At 39.6% G+C, this 10,353-nt stretch overlaps 1 protein-coding gene across 1 annotated transcript; it reads left to right on the top strand.

Annotated features, from left to right (window-relative positions):
• Positions 1-754: 754 nt before the first annotated feature.
• Positions 755-7,716, top strand: LOC122175102 (matrix metalloproteinase-27-like). The gene is made up of 10 exons (XM_042862521.1): positions 755-900; positions 1,230-1,468; positions 2,074-2,222; positions 2,588-2,716; positions 4,487-4,648; positions 4,821-4,944; positions 5,662-5,792; positions 6,020-6,179; positions 7,220-7,323; positions 7,616-7,716. The coding sequence occupies exons 1-10, from the start codon at positions 775-777 to the stop codon at positions 7,714-7,716; spliced, it is 1,425 nt and encodes a 474-aa protein (XP_042718455.1). The 5' UTR covers positions 755-774.
• The last annotated feature ends 2,637 nt before the right edge of the window (positions 7,717-10,353 follow it).

The raw sequence follows: 10,353 nt of genomic DNA, 5'->3' as shown, positions 1-10,353 counted from the left end.
GGAAGGAAGGAAGGAAGGAAGGAAGGAAGGAAGGAAGGAAGGAAGGAAGGAAGGAAGGAAGGAAGGAAGGAAGGAAGGAAGGAAGGAAGGAAGGAAGGAAGGAAAGTATAACATCGTTCACATTCTATGGGCTGGATTTATAGGGAAAGAAATTTTGCATATGTACATCCTGGATTTTACCACTTTAAGTTAAACATACTGCCTTTTTAAAGAGTTGCAGGGAAGAGATGGTTAGTGAGTTGAACTCTTCCTCCAATTTCCAAAATAGCCATTCTCACATAATTCAAAAAGAAAATTTTGTACCTGTACATGACAGTAATTTATCCCAAAATTTTAGTTTTTAGGAAGGGATTCATATCTGGTGTATAACTCCCTTTCTCTAGATTGAGTGTGGATAAGAGTACTTCTACATTTGGAGGCTTCATTTCACACATCTGGGCTGGGACACCCATTGTCCACCATTGCATCAGCTCAAAATTGCTCAGGGTTTCTAAAATTTAGTGTAAAATATCTAAAATTGAGTGTCAGGTTTGAAATGTCAGCCAGGCAACTTAGAAGTATTCAAACACTAACTGACTTCAGATGCCTGTGAAATCGGATGGCTTTAATAAACTGTTATTTTGTCAGCCGGCAGAGTGTTTTAGGATGTCTGGATGTAATCAGAGCATGGCAAATTCTGAGTCAGTTTACAGCTGACTCTACAATTCACTATATAACCATACAATTGCAATCTGAGAAACGATGCACACTAGGCAGAAAGCAGCTCGCTCTCGTATGAGGATGGAAAGGATTGTAAGAATGAAGAATCTTTTGCTGCTTCTCTTAATGTATGCAGCTGTTTCTAATGCTCTTCCTGCCCACCCCGAGAAAGACAACAAAGAGGATGCAAAGCTTGTAGAGGTAACTTTATTGTCTGTATCTGAGTCTATAGCCTCTCCTCTTAATTTAATCTGCATGTTCTAGCTGTTTGTTGTCTTTCTGAGACAATGCTGTCATACAGAACTCTGTGGTCCAAACTTTATTTAAATAGTATAATCAGTAAAAACTTGAAATGTCAAGTAAATAAGAATCCTGTTTCTGTTTAGCTATGTTCCTCAGGAAACATCTGTTTTTCTCTGAAATCAAAGGCAGATGATTCTGCTAGCACAATACACAAACAGTATCAGTCTTAAGGTATTATTTAAGAAACATCAAAACATGAAATGTGTTTGGTTTGTTTTTTTCATTAGGATTACTTAAGTAAATTCTATACCACTGAGGCAGACCCAAATCAGCGTGGATGGAAAACAAATGCTGATTTTACCGCTGAGAAACTCCAAAAAATGCAAAGATTTTTTGGTTTGAAAGTGACAGGAAAACCAGACACCGAGACATTAGAAATGATGAAGAAACCTAGGTGTGGTGTTCCTGATGTAGGTCTCTATGGCGTTACTCTGCCTGGATGGAAGAAAAACAATCTGACGTACAGGTAGTATTTCCATAATTAATTTTCTGTGCTTAAATTGTGGTTTTGTGGGTATCCACTTTTGTTATATTTAAATATAACTTCCATAGCAACGGTTTCCAGATGGGAAGACAAAAATATTTTTCTTTCTCCAGCTGTTACTGACCATATCCCTGAGAGCAATCTCTGAGAGTCAAGACGGATATTTTACATTTTATGAGTCAACTACAGAATTTTGCCTGTTATGCGTCATTCCAATACATATTCTGTGAGCCAAACAGAAATATCAGTTGCACCCAACACAAACCCCCCATTTTCAAAATTTGCTGTGACTGACAGCACAGTCACCGAGACGCAAGGAAACAATTTTCTTTATGCTCAAGAGACCAATTCCTGGATACAATCCATTTTGAGCAAAAGCTGTTACCATGTACACAATTATTTTTCTGAAAAAGACATATTGGACAGTCATCACATTGCTTAAACTCATTCAGTTCAAGATGAGTTTGGGGAGCTGTTGGGTTACAGTGTAATTTCTTCTTATGTATCTCTGTTTATCATCTTAACAATATCAGAGAAATTCTTTATGCAAGCACTAAGTATTATTGCTTGAACCTTCGTAACTGTAGAATTGTGAACTACACGCCAGATATGAGCAAAGAAGATGTGGATAAAGCAATCCAGAAGGCATTTAAAGTGTGGAGTACTGTCACCCCACTGATTTTCACTCGCATCCAAGAGGGAATAGCAGATATAATAATTGCTTTTGGGACAAAAGGTAATACACTGACTAAAAATCAATGGTAAGACTAATTTAAAGATTTTCCTGAAGTCGTGACATAAACTCGAAGCTATTTCAATATCATATTGTAGGACAATATCATAGAACAAGAGGTAATGGCCGTATTAGGTCATTAGGTTATTAGGAAAAATATCTTCTCAGAAACAGTGGTGAGGCATTGGAATGGGCTGCCCAGGGAGGTGGTGGAGTCACTGTCCCTGGAGGTGGTCAAGAAACATGGAGATGTGGCACTGGAGGGCATGGTTTTAGTGGGCATGGTGGGGGGGGTTGATGATTGGACTGAATGATCTTAGAGGTCTTTTCCACCCTTAGTGATTCTATCATTCCATGACTTTACTTAGCTCATGGACATTGCCCTCGCTATTTTGATGGCCCCCTTGGTGTTCTCGCTCATGCCTTCCCACCTGGCAGTGGTTTTGGTGGTGATGTTCACTTTGATGAGGATGAAGACTGGACCACAGGCTCAGATGGTGGGTAACAAAAGGTTTCTGAAATGCTGTGCAAATGGAAAATTGCTTTCTGATTTTATTAGGCAAAGGATAAACTGAGACAAAGCAAAGCACTAGCAGTTTGAGAATGTTACATGCTGCTGATGTGAAAACCAGCCTAATCTACTGTACACCATGTTACCAGATCCATGCTAAAAGCTATGTTTCACCTTCCAGTGCACATACTGGCTCCTGGCCTGCATTACCACACACTTCCAGTCCTCAGCAATAGCACTAAATAGGTCCCTCAATATTTTGTTGTAGCTTTACTTTGTATTCAATCTAGAATGGGCTGACGTGTGTAAGTGTTCTCCCTGCAATTTCAGCTTCCTGCAACAACTGGGGATCAGAACATTCTGTTTGGACCACCCATGGGCTGAGGTACAGAGTGGGGAAATGACTACTAATGTGTGCCACCAGGTGTGAAAAAAGAGGAGCACTGGGTATTCAACCTTCCACTTGGGACACAGCTGTTCTGCACCCAGCAGGCCATACAGCACCTGCTGCCTCTGACAAACCTGTCAGTACATGGGCACATTGCCCTCTTTTATTTTACACTCTTTTCTCATCTGATTTTGGGGATGGGAAACAGCAGAGGAGAACTGCAATAGACTTGAGGTCACACTGCAGGAAATACAAGGAGCTAACAAACAGGAAGGTGTTGTAAGAGCCCTGCACAAGGAGAGATGTGGGCTCACTGTGGCAGAAAAGAGCTGCAGCGTGGTGGCTGGGTTTGTCATGTGGACAAAATGCATTGCTTGTCCTATACCGGGAACGAATGGGTGAGCCTCAGCTTTGCTGCTATTCCTCAACAACACAGCTCCAGCAGTGATGTACTACAGGACCTGTTGGCGAGCTTGGAAAGCTCATGAGAAGAAAGGACAGGAAATGTGTGTGGAAACTTATGGCTTTGTTTGTCTTTTTGAGAAATGGAAATATTGGCTTCAGACTGCCTGTCTTGGGCAATCGATGACAGTCCTCTGCTCTGCCACAGGCTTGTGATCTCCACTGTTACGTTGCTGGCTCCCAGGCAGCAGGGCAGATGATTGTTCTTCCGAAATTCAGAAAGGCGTATTACTCGGAGGAATGCAAATAATTAAATGCACGTTGAAGGAAGTCCAATTCTTATCTGATTATTATGTTAATATTTCACTGGTAATAAGCATGCATAAGCATAATTTTTTAAAGGTATTTTATTTGGCAAGGCTATAGAGAAGATATACGCTTAAAACTCTTAGATAAAAAGGTAAATCATTCAGATAAAACTGTATTTTTCTTTGTCTGTTCATGACCTCAGCTTTGTTACACACAATGACACTTTGGTATCCCAGCTGAGCACACAGTGCACTCTCTTCTTTCCTTGTAGTGCTGTCAGTTTGACCTGACTCACGATCTGATCTGCTCAAGCTCAGCTGGGAAACCCTGCCAGGACACTCCTCAGGGCTGCACCCACACTCATCCCCAGACATCTATTCATGCCACACACATACTTTCAGCAGGTGATAGAAAGAACAGCCAGAAAGAGAGCCAAGAGTTGCTCCCTTTGAATGGTGGAAGAGTGAAACCTACCTACATATAAAATGTTTGTGTATATACACACATATACTATAGGAACATGTACATGTACATGCATACCCTAGTGAATTTTGATATATTGTGTGAAAATCAACATAGCATTAGTTGTGTTGTGTTCAGAATGTATTACTCAATTGTAGGTCAAAATTAGACCAACCTCTCTATCCATTTCTTAAGGATTCAATCTGTTCCTGGTTGCTGCTCACGAGGTTGGCCATGCGCTGGGTCTCTCCCATTCCAATGACCAGAGGGCCTTGATGTTCCCCAATTACGCATATATCAGCCCCAGTGAATTTCCTCTCTCCCCAGATGACATAAGTGGCATTCAGTCTATTTATGGTAAGTAAAATCCACTTCCTAAGAAAAAGAGAACTAAGCAACAGGGAAATAATTTCTTTCACAAATTTTCAACATGAAATTCTCATTGTATTCACATAATATCAAAAATCCATTTATATATGAAAAGTTTAATCTTTCTACAAATTCTGTGCTTTCTGAAACATCTCCCTAGGTTCTGCAACAAAAAACCCAGGTAAAAGGCCAGCCATCCCTGCATCACCTAACGCCTGTGGCCCCCAGATATCTTTTGATGCTGTAACTACACTCCGACGAGAAGTCATATTTCTAAAGGGAAGGTAGAAATTGATGTGGCTTTTGTCTATGTGGAGTTCATGTTTTCATGTTTGTTTTCTAGAAACCCTGAATGCCTAGGTGGATAACATAACTATGATTATGGGATTTACAATGAAACAAATGGATAGAATTCAGAAATAATAGTATATTGAAACAAAGGCTGTTAGCAGATAGATAGGAATTATGTTAATCTTTTTGTAGGATCCCTTGACAAAGTAGCCTACTTGTTGTTTCAGAAAACATCTTGATCCTAATAGATTTCCTCCCAAATGTATAGATGGTTACACCAAGCAGTGAAATGAATAATTGCTGCAGCCATTTCCTAAGGAATAAGTATGTTCTACAATATAGTTTGACCACTACCTCTTCCAGCTACCTATGCAAGCCTTGTGTCTGGGCACACAGAAAAAAGCCTTCTCATCTGGGACCCTATGCCTCTCACATTATACAGTACAACTTCAACCTGCATTTGTCAGCTGCTTGTAGGTGATACCATAAATCAACCAATACCAACGAGAAGGGTAATTCCAGAAATAAATCAGAACCAAAAAAAGCCTCATATCCCAAACAAGGGAGTTTTCCTTTCTGACACATCAGGTCAGGTAGTGCCACTGACATGAAGGAACTTGTAAGTCACAATGTTGTTCACATTCTTGCACATATGTAGAAACATCTGTGGTTTATTGTTTACTACTAAACCTGTTTCATATTTAAATCAGACACTTATGGCGAGTCTATCCTGATAACTCAGAAGTTGAACTTGAATTAATTTCTGCCTTCTGGCCATCTCTGCCATCTGGTATTCAAGCTGCATATGAGAACAAGAAAGATCAGATCCTGTTTTTCAAAGGTGGAGTATGGATTTTTAAAAAAAAATTTCTTACGTTTAATTTTGAGGAAAAATAGGAGGAACAAGGGTAGCTATATTTGAATTTGAAAACCATATCACCTTCAAAAAGGAAGGTTGGAGGGGTTTCATCAAGTTTTCCTACAATGTACACTGAGGGATTATATATATTTTTTTCATTTAGTTTCTCAAAATCTAGAGTAGAAGTTTAGAATTATTTCTTTTAATAGGGAATAATTTCTGGATTGTCAGTGGATATAAGGTGCTGCTTGGTTATCCAAAGAACATCAACACACTAGGCTTCCCTAAAGGTGTTAAGAAAATCGACGCAGCTGTTTGTAACAAACATACAGGGAAGACAGACTTCTTCATAGGTGACAAGTACTGGAGGTAAGAAAAATAGACAAGTACTTTCTGATGATTGATTCCCATATAATTACACCATTAAAATCATCTGTGGGATGAAAAAGAAATTAGACCTCTAGAGAACTCTGTGGAACTGGGTAACACAGACATAAAGAATGTGTTTGACTCCTGCAGGGAAAAGAAAACAGCTTCCACTTTAGAGAGCTTAATAGCGTGCTGGAACAGGCACCGAGGATCATAGAATCATTTTGATGTGTTATACTTGGAAGCTGAAAAAAAATCCAACATCTGGACTGTTTTTACAAATAAAGTAGACAAAATTATCTCTAGAAAATAAAGAATCGAGAGGTAACCTACTTCAGTGGAAGGCTGCCTGGATGGCCTGTGCAGAATTTCTCTGATTTCAGTTCTGAAAAGTCCTCTTCCCTTTGTTTAACTGATTAGAATTAGATTTACAGCACACAACTTTTAAATTTAGTATTAAATGTGGATGTTAGTGGTCCTGCCTGTGGTGGGGGGGATTGGAGATTCATGATCCTTGAGGTACCTTCCAACCCGAGCCATTCTGTGATGCTGTGACACCCTATTCACTGTCTGTACGAGTGATTGCCAATTCTTGAACACCAGGCAAACAGAAGTAAGGTCAGCTTTGGAAAGCTGACAGATTTGTCCTTTGTGCAAGGGCAACTGCTGCAAAGTTTTCTTCAGGCAACCAGGAGCATATGTGGGTCAAATTTACTTTGTTATGACTAATTGTGGGGCTCCTTGGTGAGACTTACTGTATCAGCTGGATTTTTGGCTGCATGTGGTTTCCTGTCCTTTGTTTTTGATAGTTTTGGAAAGAATGTTTACAATATCTTGCAGTTCTATTTTACTGCCTTGGTCACAAGATAAGAACCTAAGAAAACCACAACAGCACAAATTTCTTACCTAGTAACACTCGTTCTCTGAGTCTCAAGACCCTGTGACAATTATTTCTTGTATCCAAGGAGAAGTAAACAAAGGCTTGCTTAGATTTTTTTTTTTAATTCTGCAAATTCCATGTCTCTGTTAATATGATATAGGTATGATGAAAACACCCAGTCCATGGAGAAGGGTTATCCTAGGAGGACAGTCAATGACTTTCCAGGAATTAGCCAGAGAATTGATGCTGTTTTCCAACATAAAGGTACAGGAAATTTGGGTACCTGTTTTAGCAGGAGGGCTGGACTCGACGATCTCTTTGGATCCCTTCTAACCCCTGTGATTCTATGATTCTATCAAATGAGCTTTTAATTAGAATCAGTTTACTTATAATGAGTATAAGTTCAGGAGTTATTATAGATGCCATATTTCTGAATCTTGCAAAAGACAGAACTGAACAGATGCTCTCCTGTGTGCACAAAGATGGTGCTCCCCAGTTTGTTATAATGAAGCTACTTCTTGTTTGCATAGTATAATGGTTTATTTTTTATTCCTAGGATTATTCCACTTCTTCCATGGATCAAGGCAGTTGAAGTTTGACCCTACTGCTAAAAAAGTCATCAGTGAAATAAAGAGTAACAGCTGGTTTAACTGCTAATACCATTAATCTTTCCTATACACAGCAAATGAAAAAAAAGTTGTTCTAGATTTCTCTACAGTTGTTCATTTATGCACTGTTATATGGAAGAAATAGCTGGACTAGTTTTTGTATGTGTCTACTATTTTAAAGAATCAGCATTGCAGCTCTAATTGTATTTCCAGAGGTCAAGAGAAGAAAAGAAAAAAAGGTATTTTTTCTCCTGATTAGGTGCAAAATGTCCAATATAGTTTATGATACTGGACAGAGATGTCAAATATTTTGGTAATAAATCATTTTAAGTTTGACGTATTTTCGGCTTCATAAGTTGAGGGCATTTTGTCTTTCTAAGGGAAAGTGAAATAATTCATATTAATATGACTATTAAAGTTGTAACGTATTCTTCCAACACAAAATATTTGTATTTTCCTTCTTTTCTCCCCAGACATCTTCAAGAGCCAGGCTTTTTGTTACTCACTTATTCTGCTGCCTCATCTACTGCCATATTGTCCTGTACCTCTTTGGCTATAGCAACTTTGCACCTTTCACACCAAATCAATATTGTTGTCACCAAAGTCATCTCCCTGCCACACTGTCCAAATACATTTACTCACCCCAATCTGTCTTTCTAGCCTAACAGTTATTTCATGAGCAGCCACTTAGGATCAATTCACAAATCTCTGTGAGCCTACAAAAGATATCCTTCACAAATCCTATTTCAGAAATACATTCTTATATCATCTGCACTGCACTACCTCTGCTCTGATAGTACAAAATCTGTGCTCCAAGTGGAAATACATCTGACATTTATTGTGTGCTTCCACTGCACTCAGGGCAGACCCCTCACAAAACCAAGCAAAAACTATAAAATGACAGCTATAACTTCTTCAAGCATTTCCTCTACATTTAATTCTGGAAAGAGGCCCAGAGCACACTGCCAAATGGCTGTCATATCATGTGCACAGGTGGGAATATCTGAGAACTTGGTATCTTTGATATTGACTTGCCCCGCTCCTAGTTCTCCCATGTCTGGCTGTTTTACACACCTGTTGCATGTTTAAGTAAAAAGTTCATTTTTTCTATGTGCTCTTACCATGCTAGATGCAACAATGGAATGGTTCCAACCCAGACCTTAACAGTTTGATTTGGTCTAAAGGATGCTGTCCTTTTGTTGCTGCCATTGCTATGAAACTGTCTGGCTTGGTTCCCAATGGGAAACCTTAGTGGAGGATCAGATATGCTATCTCACTGATCTACAACACTAATCACAGTGAAGAGCAGCATACTCTAGATCCTTAACAAAATTTAAAGTGGGATGAAACAGTAGACATTTGGTGGAGATTCATCTGACAACTTCAGCTTTCTGTCTCTGTATTCATAGTCTACATGAGTTAGGGAAGATCAAAAGCAGAGGGAGTTCTCCATGGTGTTACTCATCTCATCCAAAGATTGTGTTAGGACAAGTCAGTACCTCCAGCTCCTGGAGAAAACATCTATTTTCAGAGATGAGCCAGTCAACTAACCTAGAGTAACTAGTTTTCAGACAGCTGAAGTTTGTTGAAACGTACAGCGTCATTGCTAAGCATTTTTCAGTTTTTATGGGATTCCAAACAGAAGGGCATGCCATTTTTATCTTTTCTGATGCTCACTTTTTGGTGAGACACACCACTGCTTTATCACTATAAGTCGGTGATAAAGCTGAAGGCACCTACTTGGACCAACACTACCAGTGGAGTGGCCACGAAGGAGCTGGTGAGGCAGTTATGCCCAAATATTTATACCCAGAGGCAAGTTTATTCTTTCATACACTCTGCTTGGTGTGTAACACAATCGTAATCTTAGCTGCAAGAAGTTTAATGGCTGAGTCATTAAGGTTACTCAGTGTTTCATAATACATGGGCAAGTTCCTCTACTTCAAATACATAAACAAACATCATAGCTATTCTGTGCTCCTTTTCTCGCGTGTTTCATTGTTTCGCAACTTGAATAACTCGTCTTCAGGAAAGTTAATTTTTAACATTAAAATGCTGTTAATGCTTTCTGACTGGCAGCATAGGCATTGTGTTAAACCAAAGTGGGGTGCACGTTCATAGGTCATCTGCAAAAATAAATAAAGCAATGAATACTGCTTTTCCTGTATTCACAAAAGAGGTCTGAAAAGTCACACCCAACACAAAAGGGGTGGACTTTTGCTTAGTGATAATGGCACAATCACTCTGATTATCCTCTTCATGTATTGCTTCTGTGGTGGAATAGGAGTTGGAACAAGAACATCACAGCAGAAATCCAGTGAGGTTGCCCTTCTCCCCCGGTCTCTGTCAGGAGCTTGGCTAACAAGGAATTATGCATTGTACCTCACTGTGCCTTCCCACAGCCCTTGAGATCTGCCACCTCCACCTCCCCAGCATTCTCTTACAACACTTATAACTTCCTATAATGTGTATAATTCCTTATCACATTCCCACCCCACATGTAGGTTACCAGCCTGGTGATGCTGTGTGATTACTCATGAGCTGATCGGCCAGCTGGCCCTACAACCCAAACAAGGAATCAGCTACCATTCTTTCCTTATCTAGTAGTAATTCCTCTCCTCTAACCAGCTGCCATGTTCCACAAAACTAGGACCTTCATCAACTCAACTCAGCTGGCTGAAGTTGG

This window comes from Lagopus leucura, unplaced genomic scaffold, assembly GCF_019238085.1.
Source record: "Lagopus leucura isolate 7727_CA_CO unplaced genomic scaffold, USGS_WTPT01 Super-Scaffold_702, whole genome shotgun sequence".
NCBI lineage: Eukaryota > Metazoa > Chordata > Aves > Galliformes > Phasianidae > Lagopus > Lagopus leucura.
The sequence above is the reverse complement of the archived record's forward strand: the minus strand, read 5'-3'. Positions and strand labels throughout refer to the sequence as shown.

Excerpts from the sequence above, each read along its gene's own strand:
- LOC122175102 (XM_042862521.1), top strand. The coding sequence starts at position 775 with ATGAGGATGGAAAGGATTGTAAGAATGAAGAATCTTTTGCTGCTTCTC. Across the intron at positions 2,223-2,587 it reads AATTGCTTTTGGGACAAAAG|CTCATGGACATTGCCCTCGC; the intron begins GTAATACACTGA and ends GACTTTACTTAG. Across the intron at positions 5,793-6,019 it reads TCAGATCCTGTTTTTCAAAG|GGAATAATTTCTGGATTGTC; the intron begins GTGGAGTATGGA and ends TTCTTTTAATAG.